The 27,971-nt window shown below is 39.7% G+C and overlaps 1 protein-coding gene across 1 annotated transcript in view; it reads right to left on the reverse strand.

Annotated features, from left to right (window-relative positions):
* Positions 1–22,281, reverse strand: part of atp12a (ATPase H+/K+ transporting non-gastric alpha2 subunit) — a 38,884-nt gene extending 16,603 nt beyond the window's left edge. Inside the window, exons 1-10 of the mRNA XM_062961061.1 lie at positions 22,000–22,281; positions 13,638–13,781; positions 11,121–11,180; positions 9,636–9,839; positions 9,062–9,175; positions 7,495–7,629; positions 6,484–6,601; positions 3,500–3,768; positions 1,253–1,451; positions 1,034–1,143 (exon numbers count right to left, since the gene is read on the reverse strand). Of these exons, the coding sequence (XP_062817131.1) occupies positions 1,034–1,143; positions 1,253–1,451; positions 3,500–3,768; positions 6,484–6,601; positions 7,495–7,629; positions 9,062–9,175; positions 9,636–9,839; positions 11,121–11,180; positions 13,638–13,781; positions 22,000–22,008 (1,362 nt within the window). The 5' untranslated portion in view covers positions 22,009–22,281. The remainder of the gene's footprint in view (positions 1–1,033; positions 1,144–1,252; positions 1,452–3,499; positions 3,769–6,483; positions 6,602–7,494; positions 7,630–9,061; positions 9,176–9,635; positions 9,840–11,120; positions 11,181–13,637; positions 13,782–21,999) is intronic.
* Between the last annotated feature and the right edge of the window lie 5,690 nt (positions 22,282–27,971).

Raw genomic sequence — 27,971 nt, forward strand, 5'->3', positions numbered from 1 at the left:
ATCCTACAGATATTATTTAAATGTCTGTGATATGTGCTGTCTTTGTAGCCTAAAAATATTGCATGAAACCTTTGTCAAATTTTCATAAGCGGGATCTTTGTATTATCCCTGACTGATATGGGGACCATACTGTAGTTTGTTTCCCTAGAGCAGTGGTTCTCAAACAACCATCTTACCAGTTGTTAGGAATTGTGGGAGATGAAGTCCAAAACACCTGGAAGAGCATAGTTTGAGAACCATTGCCCTAGAGTAAATTGTGTTTGGAAAAGCTTGCCAGTAATTCCATATAATCAGAGAGACTTTGGATTCCTCCTCAAGATCATATTGTCCCACATCCATTTATATTAAATTTAGAAGGATTTTTTAAAGAAATCATACAATGCTTCTAACTAAAAAATAAAAGATCACAATTCAGAGTATCCTTCAGTTAATGATAATCAGAAACAAAGTACAGTGTTCCCTCACTTATTGCAAGGGTTATGTTCCAGGACCACCCGCAATAAGTGAAAATCCACGAAGTAGGGACGCTATATTTATTTAATATTTATACATTATTTTAGTAGTTATACACTATTTTAAGTCTTTATCAACCAATTGTGTGTTGATAAATCGCCTCCTTCTCCCATTGCCACTTGAGCTCCTTTCCTCTCCCTTCGGCTTCTCCTTCCTCAGGCTGTAAATTGTAAATTTTTTATGATTTATAATAGTCTTTTAGAATTTATTGAAAAACCGTGAAACAGCGAATCCGCAAAAAGCGAACCGCGAAGTGGTGAGGGAACAATAATATAAAGTCTTGGTAACTTCACAACCACACCTAAATACCATAAAAGAATCATATTTCCTGATATCTTGGAAGCTAAGTAGGTTCAGCCTGGTTAGTATTTGGAAAGGAGATCACCAATGAAGACTAGGTTCTGTAGGTTGTATGAAATGGAAAACCCCCCTCAAATACTCATTTAGTATGAAAACCCTATAAAAGTCATGGGGTCACCAAACATTGAAAGTTGACTTGAAGATACTTAGACAGACACACCTTCATGATCGGCACATCATGCTGTCCTGGTCTGAATTCGGCCCGATTGCACAGAGCAACAACTTTTGACAGTGCTGTCCATGTGGTAGATGTTTGGTCAAAGCTTTGGCCTTGAAGGAGAGAAAGAAAAGCCCAATAAATGGTGTGCCTCATACTCTGAAATAGGAAACAGTACTAATTATTCCCGCTTCTGCCCCATGCCCCCTGAATCATATTTACTCGTTTGATCTTCACTGGTGTCAGCTGAATAGATCGCATGGTCAAACCAAAGGTGAGCTACGGTCATCCGGTTCTGAGTCAGGGTTCCGGTCTTGTCGGAGCAGATGACGGAAGTAGAGCCCAATGTCTCCACCGCTTCCAGATTCTTCACGAGGCAATTCTTTTTAGCCATCCTCTTTGCAGTCAAGGACAAGCTTACCTAACAAAAATATAGAAAAATCACAGTACATATTAATCAAATTATAGAGAAGAACTGAAGACTGGCATTTCATAAATCAGAGGTAAACAATGTATGGAATGGAAACCACATGCAACTTTTGGGATCCCAAAGTGCACCTGCAAAATGGGGTTCCCAAACTAGCTACAAATGTGTGGTTTTTGCCATATATATGTCCCTGTTATACCCCAGCCAGCTAAGGGCCTGTATTGCTTCCAGATATGAACTTTGAAACGGATGATGCTGAGGAATTTGCAAACATTTCCCCCTCTTCAGAGGAACTTTTGCAACTGCAGGTGCCTGGGAAGGTTGACTCTGGAGAAAGATTTTGCTACTCCCTCCTCGCTGCCAGAACCAGATGGTGTTGACACGATTGAGGATGCAAGTTTTAATTGTAAAGATTTTGTTACTAGAGAGAGAAGTTCAAAACAAGGAGTTCGGAGAAGCAAGAGATTACGGTAGCTTCCAGGTGGGATAATGGCTAGTGGTTCCCATGAGAAACTTTTGGGAGTAACTTACTCCTTAATTACGGGCAGTTTGAAGTCTGTTAAAAGTTTTCGCTCAGCAGGTTAGTTGCGGTGTCAAGTTTGAATTTCCTTAAGAAAGGTTTCCAGTTTCTAGCTCTTGTTCACCACCAAGCCAAGTTTCCAGTTTCCAGTCGGGCCGTGCCGTGCCACGACTCTTGAGTAGACCTTGACTTTAACTCAGTTGCTTCTTCATTCCTGTTTCAAGATTGCTTTCACCTATTGAACTGTGTTACCTTGTTGCTACAAAGGATTTTCCAGTGGATTTGAATCCTGTTTATTCCAGCTTGCTTCCTTGTTTCATTCCTGGGATATCCTGCCTTTTCTGGAGAGAACTATCAGGTTCTCATTTGTGGATTATAATATTGTACATTTTTCATTATCCAATTGGAAGCATCATTGACTTTCTATAAAGAACTACTAGCTATGCCCGGCCACGCGTTGCTGTGGCGTTGTCTGGTGGTGTTGGTGAGAACTTGTTGAGGTAGTGGTGGTATTGAATGTCTATTGCATGGTTGTCTTTATGTTTAGTATGCATTTGGTTGTTTGTGTATTGTGAAAGTGGTGAGGGTAGAGGGGGTCTATGTCCCTGTGTAGTATTGTATAGTCTTTATACGTTGTCCATGTGTTGTGAATGCTTGGATTGTGTCCTGCTGCCTAGTAGAAAGGGTTGGGCTGGATGGCCTTTAGGGATCTCTCCAAACTCTTGTGCCTGTCCCCTGGGCTGAGTAGGTTGCTAGGAGACCAAGTGGGTGGAACTTAGCCTTGTAACTGGCAGCAATTGGATAAAAACAATTCTTCCTCTCCCTCTAATTAGGACTTTATTTTTCTTTTCTTTTTGTTGTATCAACCTAGAGCCGTGGATGATGGGTTGTGTTGTCAAATTTCAAGGTTGGGGGGCCTGTAGTTTTGTTGTTTTGTCCGCTGCCCTGATGCCATCACTCTTTTATATATATAGATTTCATACTCAGACTCTATACCTATTTTCCTTTGGATATATAATTGCTTTAATAAAGATATTGTGTGTTCTATTGGCTCTTGTCTGGTTTTCGAGTGCTCATGATGCCTTGGGGTGCAACAGTCCCTTTAGATCTTATGATTTTAGGTGGATTGGGATTGGGAAGGCTTCCAAGATGCAGTGCAACCTGTGAAGTAGTGGGATCCAGTCAGCCTATTCTCATGGTCAGATGGAGACCTCCACCTTCTACCATAGTTCCACATTAGAGTAGGCCTTATTGCAGGTCTGGGATTTCTTTGAATAATTATGACCATACCACACATGCCTTGACTCTTCTTTCCAAATAGAACACAATCTCAGACAAAGATATCAAAACAGTGACAAGAAACAGAGCAAACAGAAATCTTGACAGATCGGTGATTGTTTTGCAAATATCTCTCCACCCACTTCTTCAGTGCTGTCAGCTTTTTAAAAGCTTTGCACAATGTGCTGGAGTTAGAGAAGACCTGTGACATAAATGTTAACATTTCTAGCTGATGAATACTCACAGTAACCGTTGCAAGTAGCCCTTCGGGCACATTGGCCACAATGATGCCAATGAGGAAAATGATGGACTCAAGAACATGGTAGCCCATGGAGACAGCAATGACGAAGAAAAGCACCCCAATGGAGATAGCTACCGCAGCCACAATATGGACAAAGTGCTCGATCTCCAGAGCAATGGGTGTCTTCTCATTCCCAACACCAGAGGCTAGTGAAGCAATTCTTCCAATGATGGTGTTGTCACCCGTGTTGATCACCATACCCGTAGCAGCACCTAAGGAGAAAGGGGAGAAAATGTCATTTCTTGCCTGTTTGGATACAAAATACCACAATTTTGTGAAATGATCCCCCCCCCCCCCACATCTTTTTAAGTGCAGGGAGCTTTCTACTACTGCTTTATGCGCCATCAAATCAACACCAATTCAAAGTAACCTTGTTCTAGGTCAATGATGGGCAACCTTTTGCGCTTGGTGTGTCAAAATTCACCAAAAAAAAAACCTAGCATGACTTGGGTGGTATGTCACTTTGAGGAAAAAAAAACATAATTTCGCAATATGTATAGTTTAAATAACAAAAATATATAATTGTAATACATAACTGTATTTAATAAATCAAAAACTATTTACTACCATTATTTCCATATACAACAATCTATGGTACCTCTTGCAGTTTCCACGCTGATTTCTCTCTGTTCTAGTTTCAATGTAGTCATGAATAATGAATAATATAATAATAATATAATAGTAATAATATGATAATATACTACAATAATAATAGAATAATAATAGAATGATATAATTACACACACACACACACACACACACATTCACATATATATCTATATATATAAATGAGTGATGGCATCACGGCGACCAACAAAACAACAAAACTACAGGCCCCCCAACCTCGAAATTTGACAACACAACCCATCATCCATGTCACTAGGTTGATACAACAAAAAGAAAAGAAAAATAAAGTCCTAATTAGAGGGAGAGGAATAATTGTTTTTATCCAATTGCTGCCAGTTTAGAGGGCTAATCTCTGCCCACTTGGTCTCCTAGCAACCCACTCAGCCCAGGGGTCAGGCACAGTTAGGCCTCACTTAGGCTTCTTCTACAGATTATCTAATTTGCACTGGATTATATGGCAGTGTAGACTCAAGGCCTTTCCACACAGCTATATAACCCATTTAGAATCTTATATTATCTGCTTTGAACTGGATTACCTTGACTCCACACTGCCATATAATCCAGCCTTCCAAGCAGCAAGTCTATTCCTTTGTATTCCAGCTCATCAAACAAGGATTCCCATAAGAAGAAAACGGCCAGGCTTTGAGGCTGCAAGGCTATTCACTGCTATTCCACCTGGCCAACAAAGGATTCCCATAAGCCACAGCAACGCGTGGCCGGGCACAGCTTAATATATATATAAATGTAATGTGCATAATTCCCATGGAGTAAACAACAAAACCACTGGACCAAATCACACCAAATTTAGCCACAAAATCCATAGTCATCCAATCAATCTGCATGCACCAGCGTGTCAGCAAAAATGGCTAGGCGTGTCAGTGCTGACACGCATGTCATAGGTTGGCCATCACTGTTCTAGGTCAATATTTTTTCAGAGAAAGTTTGCTTGTCCATTCTGCCCAGTAGATTTCCATGAAACCAGGTTGTCCTTTGTAATCCGAGTCCACCATTGCAACTATTAACCTACACTGGTCCTTATGATCTCCCTCCATTCCTTGGTGTTCTTCTTGTGTTCCCTTGATCTCTTTGTTACTAGTTAAAACAACGATGTGAATGTGTCTTTTTATTATTTAAATAAATGGGTGTGGGCCTTATATTTTCATCTGTGAACAGTGCAAGAGATCCTTGGTAACTGCTAGAGTTTGACTTCTGGACCCCCTGGGGACCCCAAAATCAGTGAATCTCCAAGTTCCATTGCAATATATAAATGGTGTCCCCTATATAAAATGGCAACTAAATTTGCTTTTTGAATGTTTTTCTTTATTTTTTGGGGTGGCGGCGGATGTTTCCAAGCTATGAATAATGGAGTTCATGGGTATTATGGAGGGCCAGTTGGACAATTCTTGAATTATGGTTCTCCTATCTCCCTCTTTTCTCTAAAAATCCTTACATTCTTTTCCCAAATGCGCTTCTGAAGATCATAGGACCCTTTGGAAATGAGGTGGGAGATGGTGCAGGGCATGCAGATGAAAACAGGAATTGCTCCTTTAAATAAGGAAGACATTTAGGATCCTAGCTAACATTTTTAGGTCAGGTTTTATGCCAATCCCTAAGACCTGCTGTGTTGTTAGGGAAAAGATTAATACAGCAGTAGTAGTTGCTGTAAAGGCAAAGATAAATTTATTTATTTATTTATTTATTTATTTTATTTACAGCATTTATATTCCGCCCTTCTCACCCCGAAGGGGACTCAGGGCGGATCACATTGCACATATAGGCAAACATTCAATGCCTTTTAACATAGAACAAAGACAATACAAACACAGGCTCCGAGCGGGCCTCGAACTCATGACCTCCTGGTCAGAGTGATTCATTGCAGCTGGTTGCAGCTGGCTTGCTCTCCAGCCTGCGCCACAGCCCGAGCCCGAAAGATAAAGATTCTCTCCTGATATTAAGTCTAGGGGTTGGTGCTCATCTCAATTTCTAAGCTGAAGAGCCGGCATTGTCCATAGACACCTCCTAGATCATGTGGCCGGCATGACTGCATGGAGCTCCGTTACCTTCCCACTGGAGCAGTACCTATTGATCTACTCACATTCGAACTGTTAGGTAGGCAGAAGCTGGGGCTAAGAGTGGGAGCTCACCCCACTCTCTGATTTAACCCACTGAGCCACTGAATTGTTGTAGCTGATGTTATCGTTGATCCTCTTTTTGGAGATGAAGTTTTCTTCAAACCTCCCTTCTTTCTCAAGTTTCTCTTTCTCTTTCTGTCTGCCCCATCCCTATACAAACACACTTACCTTCCAAGCAAGTTGTGGAGTAGAAAGCAATATTTTTGGTCTCCAGTGGGTTTTCATGAGTAAATTCACAGGACCGGGACTGTGGCTCTGATTCTCCAGTAAGGGAGGAGTTGTCCACCTGTCGGTCAAAGTCAAAGGCTTGGATGAGTTTAATTATGATTGTTATCATAAATAAATGATCAAGGTTTCTGTGGAAGGTCTTTTTCTTTAACAGTTCAAAACAAGGATTTTTCTCAAAGACACATTTTCACACGCTTGCTGATGTATCATTTCTTTGATTATACATCTTCAAGCACCAGATCTATGGAAAGACACTCTGTATACACAGTAAATATCATTTATCTAAAATGCTGGGAACCCAAAGTCTTTTGATTTTGGATTATATATGGATTTTGCAACACTTAAGCTAAAGATAAAGATTTTCCCCTGCCATTAAATCTAGTTATGTCCGACTCTGGGGGTTGGTGCTCATCTCCATTTCTAAGTCAAAGAGCCAGCATTGTCCATAGACACCTCCAAGGTCATGTGGCCAGCATGACTGCATGGAGTGCTGATCCGTTCCTGCTGGAGCAGTACATATTGATCTACTCACATTTGCATATTTTCAAACTGCTAGGTGTACAGAAGCTGGGGCTAACAGTGGGAGCTCACCCCACTCCCCATATTTGAAGTTCATCAGCTAAACGGTTTAACCCGTTGTGCCACCGGGGGCTTCCCTTTGCAACACTTACATATATATAATTAGATATCTTTAGAGATGGGACCCAGGTATAAACACAGCAAATACAAACATCCTGGAGTTAATTTTATACACAATATTTTTAAATTATTTTGTGCATGAAACAGTTTTCATCCGCTGAACCATCAGAAAGCAAAGATGTCATTATTTCAGTCACCCATGTGGACTAATTTTTGGAACATTTTGGATTTCCAGAAACCTAGAACCTGTGTTCTAGGTTTCCCAGAGGGCTTAATGGTGGATTTTGGGTTTTGTTTCATGTATTGTTTTACCTTACAACCCTGACTGGCGATCAGCCGGATGTCTGCTGGTATTCTGTCTCCGCCTTTGATTTCCACAATGTCTCCCACTACTAGTTGGTCAGCCGGGATTTCTCTTTTCTCTGCATCTCGGAGAACAAGAGCTTGCTAATGAGAGAAACAAGAAGAAGAGTTGGTTAATCACCAAGTTTGAATAGTACAGGGTTAAAACAAAAGGCTGAAATGTTTTCAACAAACTGGGCTACCCAGAGCTTCAACCATTTTATATGTTCATTAGCATGGTTGCATCAGAGCTACATTTGTTGAAAAGCAATGGAAGCCCATGAAGATATTTATATTCTACTAGCTGTGCCCAGCCACGTGTTGCTGTGGCATAGTCTGATGGTTAGGATCCCTCTGGTTAGGAAGCAGCCTGGCTTTGAAGCTGCAAGGCTGTTCCACCATGGCAACATTTTTTAAAAAGTGGCGATAGGCTCCGTGCACAGCTATGAGATCCTCTGCTCAATGTCGTTGTTTCAGTTCCCGGGGGCCTCTGTGCATTCATGATAAGCAATTGGGGATTTTCTGTTATTTTCTGTTATTTGGACTTTATTTTTCTAGGGTTTTTTATTGAAAGGCATAGATTGGATGACTTTTGTGGCCAAATTTGGTGAGATTTGGTTCATTGGGTTTTGTTGTTTACTCCATGGGAAAAACACACATTACATTTATATATATATAGACTAGCTTTGCCCGGCCACACGTTGCTGTGGCTTATGGGAATCCTTTGTTGGCCAGGTGGAATAGCAGTGAATAGCCTTGCAGTCTCAAAGCCTGGCCATTTTCTGGAGTAGCTGGAGCTGTTATTGTATGAACATAGAGGCATGGATGAGGGGTTGTGCTGCCAAGTTTAATGTTTCTGGGATGTGTGGTTTTGTTGTTTTGTCCTAGGCCGAAATTTCATTACTCTTTTATATATATAGACTAGCTGTGCCCGGCCACGCGTTGCTGTGGCAAAGTGGTGGTGGCATTGGTTAAAAGTTGTTGTGGAATTTTTATTTGTATTTTTTAATTAATTTTATTGTAACTTTTCTTTTTTATTTATATTTTATTATTTTGTTGTATTGTTTTTAGTTATTTTGTTATAGTATCTTATTGTATTAATTTTTTTAGTGTTTTTTATTATTTTTATTGTATTATTATTATTATTATTATTATTTATTCTTTTATTAACACTGGGCTGAGTGGGTTGCTAGGAGAGCAAGTGGGCGGAGCTTAGCCTTCTAAGTGGCAGCAATTGGGTAAAAACAATTATTTCTCTCCCTCTAATTAGGACTTTATTTTTCTTTGCTTTTTGTTGTATCAACCTAGAGGCGTGGATGATGGGTTGTGTTGTCAAATTTCGAGGTTGGGGGGGCTTGTAGTTTTGTTGTTTTGTGGGTCGCCGTGATGCCATCACTTTTATATATATAGATTGCAATAACACTTTGTGTTGCGTCAACTTTATTTCTCACCTAAACTGGGAGAGAAAGTCTCTTAAAATTCTTGACATTACTATCGGATTTTTAAACACATTGATTTACTGATATTGGACACTTACCTGTGGTATCATTTTACTGAAACCGGCCATGATGTTGGTGCTTTTAGACTCTTGATAATATGCAAACATGCCAGTAAGGATTACAACCAGTGCAAGGACCACACCCAGGTAGAGCTGAAAGGCAAGAAAATTGTGCAAGTTAGCTGGAACCGAAACATTTATTATTTCCCTCCAGTTATAAAATAGTTATGCAATGCGACTCGCAATGATAATGTGTCCAAACAACAAATGAAAAGAGCTGTATAGCTTTATACCATACCTATACACGGGGAACATCTTGGAGAGCTATCAGCAAGAACATAACATCTCACAATTCTTCAAATTAAGGACTTCTAATGACACATAATGAAAAATGATTTTGTTCTGGATCTGGGTTTTTTTTTTCATGTCAGGAGCAACTTGAGTTGCTTCTGGAGTGAGAGTGAGATCTGGGTTTACTATTGGGTTGTATAAAGCTAGAACTTGGGTATAAAGTTTGGGTAGTAGCTATTCAGTTAACACTATTTATAGTTTTTCAATAGGTGGATTATTCAGGCCAATGAAATCACCACCACAAAAATATAACAATACTTACATTGTCAAATGCTGAAGAAACTCCCTGTCCATACTGAATCCCAAAAGCAATCCAGCACAGGATAGCTCCAACCCACAAGAGGATGGAAAACCCTCCGACCATCTGCTTGAGAAACTTGATTATCTCTGGAGTCGATTTGGGTGGAGTTAAAGAATTGGGACCATCTCGGGCCAGAATCTCTGCAGCTCTTGAGCTTGTAAGACCCTGTAGAAAGAAAGGCCATCATTATAAACAGAAATGATTTAAGAGTATAAAGTGAGCTTCGAGATGTTGACAAAATTGAGATGTTTTGAGATGTTGACACAAATAATAATAATAATAATAATAATAATAATAATAATAATAATAACAACAACGGCATTTGGAAACAATAGACATTGACAAAATCAGGATCTGCCAACTGCAAAAGGCCACCCTACTGGGATCTGCACGCATCATCCGAAAATACATCACACAGTCCTAGACACTTGGGAAGTGTTGGACTTGTGATTTTGTGATACGAAATCCAGCATATCTATCTTGTTTGCTGTGTCATAGTAATAATAATAATAATAATAATAATAATAATAATAATAATAATAATAATAATAATAATAATACATCACACAGTCCTAGACACTTGGGAAGTGTTGGACTTGTGATTTTGTGATACGAAATCCAGCATGTCTATCTTGTTTGCTGTGTCATAATAATAATAATAATAATAATAATAATAATAATAATAATAATAATAATAATACATCACACAGTCCTAGACACTTGGGAAGTGTTGGACTTGTGATTTTGTGATACGAAATCCAGCATATCTATCTTGTTTGCTGTGTAATAGTAATAATAATAATAATAATAATAATAATAATAATAATAATAATAATACATCACACAGTCGTAGACACTTGGGAAGTGTTGGACTTGTGATTTTGTGATACGAAATCCAGCATATCTATCTTGTTTGCTGTGTAATAGTAATAATAATAATAATAATAATAATAATAATAATAATAATAATAATACATCACACAGTCGTAGACACTTGGGAAGTGTTGGACTTGTGATTTTGTGATATGAAATCCAGCATATAAAATAATAATAATAATAATAATAATAATAATAATAATAATAATAATAATAAAAAATAACTTTTATTTGTATGTCGCTACCATCTCTCCAAAGGGACTCGGGGACAAGCCCAATCAGTCAACATTTACATCATAAAATATACAATTAGAACACCAGTATCAAACTAAAAACAAACTATGGATTAAAATAGCATAACTATATAATCATTAAAATCATAAAACTATTTTTTAATGTATGGCTTGGTCGTTCTTGAAAATAAAGGTAAGTTAGTATGGATTAACTTTATTAAAACTCACTCCTCGGTTAAATAGTGTCAGCTTCAATAGCAAAAATACTACTTATGTTTCCAATATCAGAGTGGATTTCAATACAGTTAAGCTACTGTTCTTCTCCAAGTCAACTTACTTTAATGATACTCGTGCCATATTTTTCTTCTAGTTCTTGAATACTGAGTTTGTGGTCATCCTAAAACATTTGGAAAAAAAGAGAGAGATCAGTATTTTTTAAATCTAAATATGTATTCTATGGCTATCAAAATCTATATGTCCTAGTCAAATTGTTTTAATATTTAGGGGGATGGTCTTGAAATGCCATTCTATAGTATGCAATTTGAGGTATAATTGTATAGCATTCCATTGGAAGATCTTGAGCACATTTAAGCTCCTGAGACATAAAGTCATCTCATTAGAGCACACAAGCATTATCTAGTATGACATTATGATGAAACAGAAACAAGTGTTTTTACAGCCTTTCCTTGAAAAACACCAAGCAAGGTTCCACAATGTATTGAGTTCCTCTGTTGCTTTTACACAACACAATTCACAACATGTTACATGCTGCAAAGATTAAAGGATGCTTCCATTAATGATGGCATTTTTAATTTAATTGAAGGGATGAATACTTCCTCATTGTTGAAGCTTTAGGTCACATGTGCAATAAGATTTCTAGATATGAAATCTTATCCAGCAGGGTTGAGAAAAGATGTATCATGATAGATCTGAGATTATATCGATGACAGTATGCTTATGGCACATGGAGACGATGGGAGATTATAGCAATGATAGATTTGTGCACATGGAAGCATTGGAGTTTTGAGGTGTGCAATTCAGCCAAAAGGCATGATATTTCGGGGTCCATTTTTGACTAATCCCTCACTCTGTTTATCGGGAAGTTACTCAAATTGGGAGGGGTGTTGCCATTTTCATTCGGCAAAGATTCGGCCCATTGGCTACAATGGAAAACTTTAAAGGCTCAATCCTCAGTCATTTTAAGGCCTATCTGCATGAAACCTACATCGGTTTTAGAACCAAATTACAACTTCAAGCCTGCCAAGTTTCAAAACAATTCACCAATCTACTGATTTTTTAGAATTATTTTAAGTTTTTATCATAGGTAAAAAGGTAAAGGTTTCCCCTGATGTTAAGTCCAGTCGTGACCGACTCTGGGGGTTGGTGCTCATCTCCATTTCTAAGCCGAAGAGCCGGCGTTGTCTGTAGACACCTCCAAGGTCATGTGGCCGGCATGACAGCATGGAGCGCTGTTACCTTCCTGCCGTAGCGGTACCTATTAATCTACTCACATTGGCATGTTTTCGAACTGCTAGGTTGGCAGGAGCTGGGGCTAACAAAGGGCGCTCATTCCGCTCCCGGGATTAGAACCTGCGACCTTTTGGTTCGCAAGTTCAGCAGCTCAGCGCTTTAACACACTGTACCACCATAATATTTTTTAAAAAATAAGACAAATTGCAAGAGAGGGTTCTGGGAATTGTAGTCGCCGGTTGTGTCCATTCTCAGCCAATCAGAGCATGGACACAACCAGGCTTTTTATTGGCAGAGAAACAGAGAGAGAGAGATTAATTAATTTAATTACAGCATTTATATTCCGCCCTTCTTACCCCGAAGGGGACTCAGGGCGGATCACATTACACATATAGGCAAACATTCAATGCCTTTTAACATAGAACAAAGACAAACAAACATAGGCTCCGAGCGGGCCTTGAACTCATGGCCTCCTGGTCAGAGTGATTCATTGCAGTGATTGATTGCAGCTGCTCTCCAGCCTGCGCCACAGCCCGAGCCCGAGAGATAAGCTTCAACTCCCATCCTGCTCCAAGAGGAACTCATAGATTTTTCAATGCCCGTCCCATGCAAGTGCTGTTGGGAAAGCGAATTCCCAGCAAGGTCCTCTCTGGAGGAGGAGTCTCGGAAACTTTCAAAAAAGAAATGGACAGGTGCTGTTGCTTCCAGGGAGGGAGAAAAAGATGTTGTAATAATCACATCTTCTCCAGGAGCCCTGCAGCAGACCCCTGACTCGAGTATATTGCAAACTTAACTCCATCCTCTCCAGTTGTCAGCTTTTCGGTCCCCTCCTCCCCATTCCGTTTTCACAGATTATATGAAACGGACCACCGAATATTACAAATCATTTTCGTTCAAGCTGATTCAAGCCTAAGCCTATTGGTGTCACTAGAATTGGTGTCACCTAGTGCGGTAACTTATGGTGTCACCTTAAATCAGTGGTTCTCCAACACCTGTGGGTCCCCAGGTGTTTTGGTCTACAACTCTCCAAAATCCCAGCCAGTTTACCAGCTGTTAGGATCTCTGGGAGTTGAAGGCCAAAACATCTGGAGACCCACAGCTTGAGAACCATTGTCTTAAATGAACAGATTGCAAAAGGGACAGGAACAGAGGAGTTGAGCTGAAAAAGAACTGAGTGCCTCATACTTTATTGCCTTCCTCCATCACAAACCAGGTCAAGGAAGTCATGTTGGTGTCAGAGGTGGATCAGGTCTGTCAGGATGGAACGAATGGCCAAAGGGCTTGGCAGAATTGTCGCAAACCCCAGCAGACCCAGCCAGCACCGTCAGTTCATCAAAGTGTGGATAATGGATATTGCTATAGGTGTCCCCGCTATCGTACTTACCAGATCCAACTCTTTCTTGAGGTCTTCTTCCTTACTTTTCTTCTTGTCCTTTTTAGATTTGTGCTTTTCCTTTTCGTCTTCTTTTCCAATTCCTTCTGCATCATTTGTTCCATTGATCTCAACCGAGTAGATATCGGCTTTTTTCTGAAATTAGGTGAACAAAGAAGTTAAGTTGGCTTTATTTATCCCACTGACTCACCCACAAACCATCTCTAAAGGTAAAGGTGTCTATGGGATATGTAAGTACAGTAGAGTCTCACTTATCCAACATAAATGGGCCGTCAGAACGTTGGATATGCGAATATGTTGGATAATAAGGAGGGATTAAGGAAAAGCCGATTAAACATCAAATTAGGTTAGGATTTTACAAATTAAGCACCAAAACATCATGTTAGACAACAAATCTGGCAAAAAAAAGTAGTTCAATAGGCAGTAATGCTACGTAGTAATTACTGTATTTACAAATTTAGCACCAAAATATCGTGATACAGTAGAGTCTCACTTATCCAACACTCGCTTATCCAATGTTCTGGATTATCCAGCACATTTTTGTAGTCAATGTTTTCAATATATCGTGATATTTTGGTGCTAAATTCATAAATACAGTAATTACTACATAGCATTACTGCGTATTGAACTACTTTTTCTGCCAAATTTGTTGTCTAACATGATGTTTTGGTGCTTCATTTGTAAAATCATAACCTAATTTGATGTTTAATAGGCTTTTCCTTAATGCCTCCTTATTATCCAACATATTCGCTTATCCAACATTCTGCCGGCCCATTTATGTTGGATAAGTGAGACTCTACTGTATATTGAAAACTGACTACAAAAATGCGTTGGATAATCCAGAATGTTGGATAAGTGAGTGTTGGATAAGTGAGACTCTACTGTATTCAATAGATAGGACAGCTTCCCAGAGAAGTAAAACACGTGGATTTATTTCCCATACTTATGGGTTTGATGAGTGTGACATGTCGCTTCATATTTCTTCTGGTTTAACATGCACCATTTCTAAAAATTATAATTTCCTGTATTGTCTTATTATTCCTTCTCTATATTACCAATATTCACAAATAATCACTGATAAAATGTTGCCTTTTAGAGGCTTTCACTAGAATGTTTCAGGTTTTCTGCCACTCTCTCTTAAGCAATCCCTGTCGCCCGAGGGTAAATGAACAGCATACTTGTAACTAGAAAAATGCAGCCAGGTTTTTAAAACAGAAAAAAAAGAAACCACCAAAATTATGACATGCAGAGACTACAACAAAGAAATGCCTATTAGTAGATTTGTATTGATTGCCGTTAATGTTAGCATGCATTTATTTGTAAAACTAGCTGTGCCCGGCCACGCGTTGCTGTGGTGTTGTCTGGTGGTGTTGGTGAGAAATTGTTGAGGTAGTGGTGGTATTGAATGTCTGTTGTATGGTTGTCTTTATGTTTAGTATACACACTGAAGTGGATTATATGGCAGTGTGGAGTCAAGATAATCCAGTTCAAAGCAGATAATATAAGATTCTAAATGGGTTATATAGCTGGAAGGGCCTTGAGTCTACACTGCCATATAATCCAGTTCAAATCTGATAATCTGTGGAAGAGGCCTAAGTGAGGCCTAACTGTGCCTGTCCCATGGGCTGAGTAGGTTGCTAGGAGACCAAGTGGGCGGAGCTTAGCCTTCAAACTGGCAGCAATTGGATAAAAACTATTATTCCTCTCCCTGTAATTAGGACTTTATTTTTCTTTTCTTTTTGTTATATCAACCTAGAGCCGTGAATGATGGGTTGTGTTGTCAAATTTTGAGGTTGGGGGGCCTGTAGTTTTGTTGTTTTGTCCGCTGCCCTGATGCCATCACTCTTTTATATATATAGATTAACATATTGTCATATCCTTAAATTGCATGGTGAACACATTTCTGTCTTTCTTCAACTAGTGCCATCATAGCATTGAAATCCGAAGTGAGAATCATCCATGCCTTTGTATTTTCAGTTTCTATGTATTGTTGTAAAAGCTGGACTTTAAAGGTAATGAATAGGAAAAGAATCAACTCCCCGCAAGTGTGATGTTGGAGGAGAGTTTTGCAAATATTGCAGACTTGCAAAATAATAAAGGGATCCTAGAACAAATCGGTTGTCTTTGTTTGCAGTCAATTGACCATAAAATCCTAGAATCAAGGGCAGATCAAGCCAGAGGTTTTCCTAGGAGCTAATTTGGTCATTCTTTGGGCATGAGATGACATGGTCCATTAGAAAAAGTAACACACGATAAAATGGGTAGCAGTTGAAAAAAAATAAGACTATGGTCTTATCAACATTGCAATATAATGCAGTCTGAAACTGCATTATAGGGTCAGTTTAGACTCATATAAAGCAGTTTGACTTCATTATATGAGTCTATAGAAAAAGTTTCAAATTGAATGATATGGCAGTATAGATAAAATCCAAAAAGTCACAGATATCTATACAGTATAGAGGAGGTAAACAAAGGTTGTGTCTGTTAAGTCACAGTAATATTATGCATATATATCCACCAAAATACTAACACGTAGCAGTGTAGCGTTTCTAAAATAGATATTTCAGGATTAAATTCTCACAAGTATGTGCTCATATAACAAAACAGTTTGAGTTTAATTACTCTGCTGCTTAAAGCATATAATGCAGGGTTAAGCTTTTACTCATATAGGCATAAGTAACACAATAGTTAGAGTTCAATTCAGCAAAACAGTTTGTTAGTATTAGTATTTTGGTGGATATATATGCATAATATTACTGTGACTTAACAGTATAGATAAAACCCAAGTTACAAGTGGGTCCGTGGTGGTGCAATGGGTTAAACCCTTGTGCCAGCTGAACTGCTGACCTGAAGTTTGGTGGTTCGAATCCACAGCCCTAGCTTTCCATGTGGGGGCATGAGAGACGCCTCCCAGCAGGCTGGTAACACATTCATGCATCCCCTGGGCAACGTCATTGAAGACAGCCAATTCTCTCACACCAGAAGCGACTTGCAGTATATTCTCAATTCACTTCTGACAAGTGGGATAGACTCAATGAAAGAAGTCATAGCCCTGAATCTGCAGGACTGGAACAAGGTTGTTGAGAGCAGTGTGCATTTGACATCTCTTGCCATCTCTCCAACGTGACTTGGTGACAATTAGCAACAAAATACTATGCATCATGTACGTAGCAATGTTTACATTAATTCCAGCGCTTGTAGATAAGTTCTGATTCCAGTATCATACTGATTTTCACACCCAAGCTCATTTTGACACCTATCTACCCAAGCCTTGAAAGTTTGCCAACAGCCTATTACTGCTTTCAAAGAATTTGTGGCAGAAAGTATGCAAGCCGCTTTAGCAACAGGTGCCATTCCTAATGAGAGTTACCTCACCTGCTTTGCTTCATTTGGGCAGCATAGATAAGCCATTGTTCTCTGCTGCTTTTTCTGTGGATAGCTTATGCTCCTAAGACAAGATTCCGGTTTTGTATGAGCTCATCCGTTTTTATATACAGAACTTTCCAGATCATAACTGAGCTATAAATTACATGCCATTCTTTGGAATGACCAACAATTGGCTGACCCCATTCCTTACCAGATTCTTTGAGGATTAAATGGCTGTGTTTGCAAACATAGTCACACTTGGTGACTGAGGTTCAGGTCACGGCTTGATTTTTGACAGACGGCTTGACTCAGGACACCCGCGTATCTCCATGGCTTTGGGTGATTTTGCCTTTTGTTACACCAGTAATATTATTATTATTATTTTCCGAGCAACCGGAGTTGCTTCTGGAGTGAGAGAATTGGCCGTCTGCAAGGACGTTGCCCAGGGGACACCCAGATGTTTTTGATGTTTTACCATCCTTGTGGGAGGCTTCTCTCATGTCCCCGCATGGAGCTGGAGCTGACAGAGGGAGCTCATCCACGGTCTCCCTGGGTGGGATTCGAACCTGGCAGCCTTCAGGTCACCAGCCCAACCTTCAAGTCACAGGGCTTTAATCCCTTAGGCCACCAGAGGCTCCAGTAATATTATGGAGTAATATTATGAATTAATAATATTATTTTCTCCAAAATGTGTACCTATTAAGTTGTTGGGTTTTTTTCCTTATTGTTTTATAACTTGGCATAAAATAATATCCCACCTTGAAGTTACCCTTCCATTGTGGTGGATTTGTAGTCTCCCACATACAGTAGAGTCTCACTTATCCAAGCCTCGCTTATCCAAGCTTCTGGATTATCCAAGCCATTTTTGTAGTCAGTGTTTTCAATATATCATGATATTTTGGTGCTAAATTCGTAAATACAGTCATTACAACATAACATTACTGCGTATTGAACTGCTTTTTCTGTCAAATTTGTTGTATAACATGATGTTTTGGTGCTTAATTTGTAAAATCATAACCTAATTTGATGTTTAATAGGCTTTTCCTTAATCCCTCCTTATTATCCAAGATATTTGCTTATCCAAGCTTCTGCCGCCCCTTATAGCTTGGATAAGCGAGACTCTACTGTAATATTCTTTTCTCCAAAATGTGTATCTATTAAGCTTGCCAACCGAGCAGTTCGAAAACATGCAAAATGTGAGTAGATCAATAGGTACCGCTTCGGCGGGAAGGTAACGGCACTCCATGCAGTCATGCCGGCCACATGACCTTGGAGGTGTCTACGGACAACGCCGGCTCTTTGGCTTAGAAATGGAGATGAGCACCAACCCCCAGAGTCAGACATGACTGGACTTAACGTCAGGGGAAACCTTTACCTTTTTAAGTTGTTGCATTTTTTCCTTATTGTTTTATAACTTGGTATAAAATTATTTCCCACCTTGACGTTACCCTTCCATTGTTGTGGATTTGTAGTCTCCCACATAGTTATATGATAACAGGAAAGGAATCGATTTATCTGAAATGTAGTGCTGGAGGACAATACTAAAAATGTGCCCTAAACACAAAGAACTGGATGACTTGAAGGTTGGGTTGCTGACCTGAAGGTTGCCAGTTCAAATCCAATCTGGGGAGAGCGCAGATGAGCTCCCTCTATTAGCTCTAGCTTCATTTGGAGACATGAGAGAAGCCTCCCACACAGATATTAAAACATCAAAACATCCGGGTGTCCCCTGGGCAACGTCCTTGCAGACGGCCAATTCTCTCACACCAGAAATGACTTGTAGTTTCTCAAGTCAATCATGGAAAAATATCCTCTTAATCCCTTCCTATATTGGGTCCTTGGGATGACCCTTTATATGTGGATTTGTGACTTCTTTGTGTCAGTGGGGTTTTTGTAGTTAGCATAACCATCCCTCCACCAACCCTACTGCAAACATATAAAGACACTGGGTAAAAAACAAACAAGTAGAAGTCTATTAAGAGAAATGCAATTAATATATTAATCCCTGGACTCTCCATCAGTCATAGCTCTCTAACCCAGAGTCAGTTTCTGCTGTCTATTGAGATGTCTCTATAAAATCTGTTCCTCATCGATTTCAAATCCAAACCCTATCCCTAGGACCCCGTCCACACAGCTGAATAAAATCCCACATTATCTGCTTTGAAGTGGAAGATATTATAATAATAATAATAATAATAATAATAATAATAATAATAATAATTATTATTATTATTTTATTATTAAAAGTAATATTATCTGTGCGATTTTTTTTCTTCATATCCTCAGCTGCTGTAAGAAACTCGCACAGACAGACTACAAACAGAGGCACAACTATGTGGCCCAAATGATTCATTGGAACTTATGCCTCGAGTACCACCTCCCAGCAGTAAAGAACTGGTGGGATCACAAACCTGCAAAAGTATTGGAAAATGAGCACGCAAAGATACCGTGGGACTTCCGAATCCAGACTGACAAAGTTCTGGAACACAACACACCAGACATCACAGTTGTGGAAAAGAAAAAGGTTTGGATCATTGATGTTGCCATCCCAGGTGACAGTCGCATTGACAAAAAACAACAGGAAAAACTCAGCCACTCTCAGGACCTCTAGATTGAACTTCAAAGACTCTGGCAGAAACCAGTGCAGGTGGTCCCGGTGGTGATGGGCACACTGGGTGCCGTGCCAAAAGATCTCAGCCGGCATTTGGAAACAATAGACATTGACAAAATTACGATCTACCAATTGCAAAAGGCCACCCTATTGGGATCTGCACGTATCATCCGAAAATACATCACACAGTCCTAGACACTTGTGATTTTGTGATACGAAATCCAGCATATCTACGTATCTTGTTTGCTGTGCCATACAATAAAATAATAATAATAAAACTTTATTTATACCCCGCCACCATCTCCCCATGGGGACTCAGGGCGGCTCACATCTGGCAAGGCCCGACCAGCATAATTTACAAAAACAACAGCATAAATACATTGCACAATATACAAGAAATGAAACACAGTAAGACAATAAAACAGGAGTTAATACAGCGGTAATAATATCTATCAATCAATCAACCATGGCAGTGTGGAATCTGCTTGCTTTGCATCTCCCTTTGGAGGGTCTTAGAGCAAATTAAGCCTGGATGCTCTCTTGAGATTATTGCACTTTGGCTAGATTATGAGAATATGAGATGATATGAAGAAAGAAGGCCACATTATGGATGGATTCAATAAAGGAAGCAAAGACCTGAGCAAAGCTTTTGAAAACTGCAGCTCATGGAGAGCTCTCAGGCCCCTTCCACACAGCTGTATAAAATCCGCATTGAGCTGGATTATATGGCAGTGTGGACTCAGATAATCCAGTTCAAAGCAGATATTGTGGATTTTCTGCCCTGATATTCTAAGTTATACGGCTGTGTAGAAAAGCCCTCAGTTAGAGGTTTGCTGATTTGATGGCACACAACAACATCAAAGTGTGTTCTAAACTGAAACTCAAATGTCTCCAAAAATTTAATTTAATTTTGGTATTTCAAAAGTCAATTATAATCACACACTCCAATCATATTGTCAAGCCACCCTCCCTATGACATAAAGTTTGTCAGCCCTTTGAACTTTGATGGCATCAGTCCTATATGGTATTACTCTTAGCACATTAAAGCACACAATTTAAATATTTAGTAGCTGCCGAGAATCAACAAGGTTGCACATTGGGGAATATTTCCCATCAGAAGTGAATTGATGGTCATTCGTGAAGTCAGATTAATCACTTCCTTAAACCTATTTAATGTTTGTATTTTTCAATATTTCCTTCAATTTGACATTTTCAAATCATATGTCAATTGTGAGTACTTTAGTTGCATTTTTTTTTAAATCCCAAGTCTACTACTTTTTGAATGGGCCCTACATCACAATTCCGGATATATTTACATAGAAGGGTGTTCCATCTCTTCAGGGAAGTTGCTATAGTTTCGTGTTTGCTTTGCATGCAGAATGTTTCATTTTCAGAACTTTACATCTCCAACTCAAAGTATTGACAGATCAAATACTAGGATATGCCTGAGACTCTCAGAGTTGAAAATAGGCTAGCTAGACAAATAACATGACCTGGGATGCGGAAGATACACTACATTTAAGAAATGGCAACCTATGTAACTAAACTATACAGAGTGTTATACCTGTTGCAACATTTACCGTATATACTCGAGTATAAGCCAACCCGAATATAAGCCAAGGCACCTAATTTTACCACCAAAAACTGGGAAAAAATTGACTCCAGTATAAGCCGAGGGTGGTAAATTTCAGAAATAAAAATCGATACCAATAAAATTACATGAATTGAGGCATCAGTAGGTTAAATGCTTTTGAATATTTACATAAAGCTCAAATTTAAGATAACACTGTCCAACTCTGATCCAATCATTATTCTCATCTTCTTCAATGTAAATGTGCTTATGTATCCTTTTAATAATAATAGAGTAAAATAATACAAGTAATAATAAATAGAGTAAAATAATACAGTAGAGTCTCACTTATCCAACGTTCTGGATTATCCAACGCCTTTTTGTAGTCAATGTTTTCAATGCATAGTGATATTTTGGTGCTAAATTCGTAAATACAGTAATTACTACATAGCATTACTGCGTATTGAACTGCTTTTTCTGTCAAATTTGTTGTATAACATGAAGTTTTGGTGCTTAATTTGTAAAATCATAACCTAATTTGATGTGTAATAAGCTTTTCCTTAATCCCTCCTTATTATCCAACATATTCGCTTATCCACCATTCTGCCAGCCCGTTTATGTTGGATAAGTGAGACGCTACTGTATATAACTGGAAGATCTCGGAGATCCTGCATGCTAACTAGAATGTAGAAGCCTTAAAAGTAACCTGTCCATGCTCTGAGAAGGAATTGAATTGCCTTAAATGTTTGTATCTTCTCAAGATGCCTCCAAAGCAAGACAATCGGTTTAATTCCGGATTTACTCACCTTTCCCATTGTAAATGTCCTCTTCCTTTGGCCAAGCAGGACAATAGGTTTTCTTGCAGACAAAGCAATGAATATGCTATCTCAGGGAGCTTGTGGGGCTTTTCGTAAAGAAAAATATTTTCGAATGCAAGTCCCAAGGAGCTATGAAGAGCAGCAGGGCTGGAACGGGTTGGCTCACAGGGCTTGTAGCCTCCAAGCAGCAGAGCTGGTGTTAGCTGGAATCTTCTCTACACCTGAGCATCCTGGAGATAGGACAGGTTCATCTTCCAGAGCCTGTGGGAAGAATCTGATACTTTCTGGCCCTTATGAATGTTGCCTAGCCACACCTCCTAGGCACTTTAAGGCCAACCCATCCTGTGCTTCATCCAAAAGTAGGAGGAAACATACCAGAGTAATGGGCATAGGAGTTCCAGGTCAGAGTTTCTAATTATGCTTTTAAGAGTTTGCTCCCTCCACTGGGGAACAAGGGTTGCATTGCCTTGATCTAGTCGCCTGTTGACTTCAAGGCTTCTTTTTGACTCCCTTTGAGTCAACAAATGCAGAAGTCCCATCAGTACTCAATGTCTTCCCTTTCAGATATACTGGACCAAGAAAAAAAAAAACCAGGGTTGTTGTATGTCTTTCGGGCTGTGTGGCCATGTTCCAGAAGCATTCTCTCCTGACGTTTCGCCCACATCTATGGCAGGCATCCTCAGAGGTTGTGAGGTATGGAACATGGCCACACAGCCCGAAAGACATACAACAACCCTGTGATCCCGGCCATGAAAGCCTTCGACAACACAAAAACAAAACACCAAGTATGGTTTTAACCAGGGGTCCCCAAACTTTTTAAACAGGGGGCCTTTGGACCGTTGGAGGGCCGGACTATAGTTGGCCACCGAGCAATAATAATAAATAATAATAATAATAATAAAGAGGCCATTGAGTCCAATCCCCTTCTGCCTTTGTGCACCGAAACCACAAGCCAAGCACCCCTGACAGATGGCAACCCAGCCTCAATGTTAATAATAATAATAATAATAATAATAATAATAATAATAATTAGACATTGACAAAATTACGATCTGCCAGCTGCAAAAGGCCACCCTGCTGGGATCTGTGCACATCATCCGAAAATACATCACACAGTCCTAGACACTTGGGAAGTGTTCGACTTGTGATTTTTTGATATGAAATCCAGCATATCTGTCTTGTTTGCTGTGTCATAATAAAATAATAATAATAATAATAATAATAATAATAATAATAATAATAATAATAATAAAGAGAGTTGGAAGAGACCCTTTGGGCCATTGAGTCCAATCCCCTTCTGCCTTTGTGCACCGAAAGCACAAGCAAAGCACCCCTGACAGATGGCCTCCCAGCCTCAATGATAATAATAATAATAATAGACCCTTGGGCCATTGAGTCCAACCCCCTTCTGCCTTTGTTCACAAAAAGAACAAGCAAAGCACCCCTGACAGATGGCCTCCCAGTCTCAATGTTAATGATAATAATAATAATAATAATAATAATAATAATAATAATAATAATAATAATAATAATAGGGTTGGAAGAGACCCTTTGGGCCATTGAGTCCAACCCCCTTCTGCCTTTGTTCACAAAAAGAACAAGCAAAGCACCCCTGACAGATGGCCTCCCAGTCTCAATGTCAATGTTAATAATAATAATAATAATAATAATAATAATAATAATAATAATAATGGTTGTAAGAGAAGAAGAGACCCCTTGGGTCATTTAGCCCAACCCCCTTCTGCCCTTGTGCTGTGGGGGCCGGATAAATGGCTTCGATGGGCTGCATCCGGCCCCCGGGCCTTAGTTTGGGGACCCCTGGTTTTAACTGTTCTATTACTTTCTGAGGGATTGTGATCTGACTTCATTCCTCCAGACACATTGATGCTAGATTTCATTCGCCTACTTTAATCTATAGAATATAAATCATAGTGTTTACAAGAGAGAACAACCACAAAGCAGAATTCACAACATTACAGCAAGCGGAATGGCACATGTTCCAGGAAAAGGTTTATTGCTACTTTTAAAGCCAGCGATTGTTATCAAAGAAAAAAAATACATTTTCTAAAGTCTGAGTGATCAAAGGCATTTGCGCAAATGAGGGTGGGAAACTAGCTGTAGTGTCAGAAATGTTCACATAAGGGCAGTCATTTTGGGAAGGCCAAAGATGTGCACTAACTTGATCCAAATATTTATTTTATTTGTTTATTTACAGCATTTATATTCTGCCCTTCTCACCCCGAAGGGGACTCAGGGCGGATCACATTACACATTTAGGCAAACATTCACTGCCTTTTAACATAGAACAAAGACAGACAAACATAGGCTCCGAGCGGGCCTCGAACTCATGACCTCCTGGTCAGAGTGATTCATTGCAGCTGGTTGCAGCTGGCTTGCTCTCCAGCCTGCGCCACAGCCCGGGCCCTATTAGTTAATACATCTTTGGGTGCCAGAGAGAAAACAGCGATTCAGGTACAAGTATCCTTGGAGAGAGTACAAGACTGGAGACAGGAGTTCTATGGCAGGTGTTAGTGACACACACACACACACGTGTATATATATATATATATTATATATATGTAAAGGTTGTCCCCTGATGTTAAGTCCAGTCATGTCTGACTCTGGGGGTTGGTACTCATCTCCATTTTTAAACCGAAGAGCCGGCGTTGTCCGTAGACACCTCCAAGGTCATGTGGCCGGCATGACTGCATGGAGCGCTGTTACCTTCCCGCCGGAGCGGTACCTATTAATCTACTCACATTTTGCATGTTTTCGAACTGCTAGGTTGGCAGGAGCTGGAGCTAACAGCGGGTGCTCAAGCTGCTCCCGGGATTTGAACCTGGGACCTTTCGGTCTGCAAGTTCAGCAGCTCAGTGCTTTAACGCACTTTGCCACCGGGGCTCCTACATTGCACAAGAGCACCCACTTATTGACATGTTTTGCACAGTGTTACTATTTTTATGGGGTTGTATCATATTGCTGCACAGTGATATAACCCATAATATCAAGGTAGAAAATCCCACAATATCTGCTTTGAACTGGGTCATCTGAGTCCACACTGCTATATATTCCAGTTCAAAGAAGAAAATGTGGGATTTTTATTCAGCTGTGTGGAAGGGGCCAGAGACCCCTTCTACACTGCCATATAAAATTCAGATGATTTGCTCTGAACTGGATTATATGGCAATGTAGACTCATATAATCCAGTTCAAAGCAGATTATCTGGATTATCTGCTTTGGTCATCTGGATTATATGGCAGTGTAGGAGGGGCCAGATATTTATGCTGTACCAAAAAAATGTTGGGTTGTAGTCAACATGTGACCTCCAAAAGTCACAAAACTGGGAGGAGTGTGAAAATCTTTCAGCTTTGATCTCACAGTTTTTCTCTAAAACCGACTTTGATTTTCTTATCTCTGTTTCAGTTTCACTTGCAGTATTTTAGTGTTGGGTTTCCTCACAATGATATTCTTGCTCAGTGTGCATATTGATGCAACTCTTATCGGGTGACTAAAGTGTGTTTGTGTTACCTTGTTAATTCAATGTTTAAAATATTCCATCCTGTTTTGATTTTCCCTGAACTTTCAGATATTATGTTATGATTTTTTTTTGTTATATTGTCTTTGCATGTTAGTGACTGTTTGCTATTCTTGGTGTAATGTGTCTTAAAATTTAGACTGTCATTATTGATGTCTTTGCAAGCTGCTGTAAGGTGACGTTTTGTCTCCGAATGGAGCTTAAATGCATTTATTAAGTCATGAAGACCCTTCCATTTCCTTGGGCTTTTAATGTCTCACATCTTTCTCCCCTGGGTTGTTGCTTTTTAATAATAACTTAATGTTTCTGTGTGTTTATTAATTGCTGTAAAGATCTCTAAAAATTTTGGCTTGAAGATCATGGAGAAATATTTGAAATGAATAAACCTCATCTTGTGTCATATCTCCTTGACATTAGCCCTTAGATATTAACTGCATTGGGAAATAATTTTCCTGCAGCTAAAAATGTTCAAAAATGCTGCCACTTCCTCTTCCTCCCCCTTCACTGTTATAATTTCCCCCCGCATTGACCAGTCTAGCTAGTTTGTTTGCTAGCATTTTTCTTTTCAACTTCCTATTTTTGATTTTGTTGACTTGCATTTATTGCTATTCCTATTTTCCTCATTTGTGTAATAAAGGCTTCTTCCTGTTATCATTTTCCGTAATGCGGATATCCATCATGCTGGTACCCATACGGGCTTACTTGCCTCTGTTCTGACAAAAACGTGTGTGTTGCTTGAAGGTTAAATTATCATTGTAAACCACCTGCAGCTTTCATAAAGAAATTCAACCTACAAAATTTGCTCTTCACTTTCCCTAATTTTTAGGTAACACCCTGATTGTAAATCAAATAAGGTTGTGTTGAACCACTAAGCCAGCTTTGCATTCCCATTTTGTATAGGACTAGCTTTGCCCAGCCACGCGTTGCTGTGGTGAAGTATGGTGGTATGGGAAATAAAGTATTGAGGAATTGGTGGTAGTTAAGGTAAAGGATAAAGGGTTATATTGAGTCTACACTGCCATCTAATCCAGTTAAAATCTGATAATCTGTATTTTATAGATAGTGTGGAAGAGGCCTAAGTGAGGCCTAACTCTGCCTGTCCCCTGGGTGAGTGGGTTGCCAGGAGACCAAGTGGGCGGAGCTTAGCCTTCTAACTGGCAGCAATTGGATAAAAACAATTATTCCTCTCCCTCTAATTAGGACTTTATTTTTCTTTTCTTTTTGTTGTATCAACCTAGAGGCATGGATGATGGGTTGTGTTGTCAATTTTCGAGGTTGTGGGGTGTTTAGTTTTGTTGTTTTGGCGGTTGCCAGGATTCCATCACTCTTTTATATATATAGAAGATTGGAAGGGGGTTGTGATTTACCGACAGTTACATTTCCAACTTGATTCAGATAATGTTGTTTATTCGTTCAGTAACTTCTGACTCTTCGTGACCTCATGGACCAGCCCATGCCAGAGCTCCCTGTCGGCCGTAGCCACTTCCAGTTCCTTCAAAGTCAAGCCAGTCACTTCAAGGATACCGTCCATCCATCTCACCCTTGCTTGGCCCCTCTTCCTTTTTCCTTCAATTTTCCCCAGCATCATGATCTTTTCAAGCGTTCCTGTCTTCTCATGATGTGGCCAAAATACTTCATTTTTGCTTCTAATATCCTTCCCTCCAATGAGCAGCCGGGCATTATTTCCTGGAGGATGGACTGGTTGGATCTTCTTGCCAAGGTCCAAGGCACTCACAGGATTTTCCTGCAACACCACAATTCCAAAGCATCTATCTTTCTTCCTTATGGTCCAGCTCTCGCATCCATAGGTTACTATGGGGAATACCATTGCTTTTACTATGCAGACCTTCATTGCCAGTGTGATGTCTCTGCTCTTCACTATTTTGTCAAGGTTGGCCATTGCTCTCCTCCCAAGAAGTAGACGTCTTCTGATTTCCTGGCTGCAGTCTGCATCTGCAATAATATTCACACCTAGAAATATAAAGTCTGTCACTGCCTCCACGTTTTCTCCCTCTATTTGCCAGTTATCAATCAGTCTGGTTGCCATAATCTTGGTTTTCTTGATGTTTAACTGCAACCCAGCCTTTGCACTTTCTTCTTTCTTTCTCCTTGGTGATAAGGCTCCTCAGCTTCTCCTCACTTTCAGGCATTAGTGGTATCATCTGCATATAGGTTGTTAATGTTTCTTCCAGCAATTTTAACTCCAGCCTTGGAATCGTCAAGCTCCACACGTCGCATGATGTGTTCTGCATATAAGTTGAATGGGAAGGGTGAAAGTATGCGGCCCTGCCGCACTCCTTTCCCAATCTTGAACCACTCTGTTGTTCCGTGGTCTGTTCTTACTGAGGCTACTTGGTCTTTATACAGATTTCTCAGGAGACAGACAAGGTGATTTGGTCTCCCCATATCACCACGAACTTGCCAC

The sequence above is a fragment of the Anolis carolinensis genome, unplaced genomic scaffold (genome assembly GCF_035594765.1).
Source record: "Anolis carolinensis isolate JA03-04 unplaced genomic scaffold, rAnoCar3.1.pri scaffold_8, whole genome shotgun sequence".
NCBI classification, from domain to species: Eukaryota; Metazoa; Chordata; class Lepidosauria; order Squamata; family Dactyloidae; genus Anolis; species Anolis carolinensis.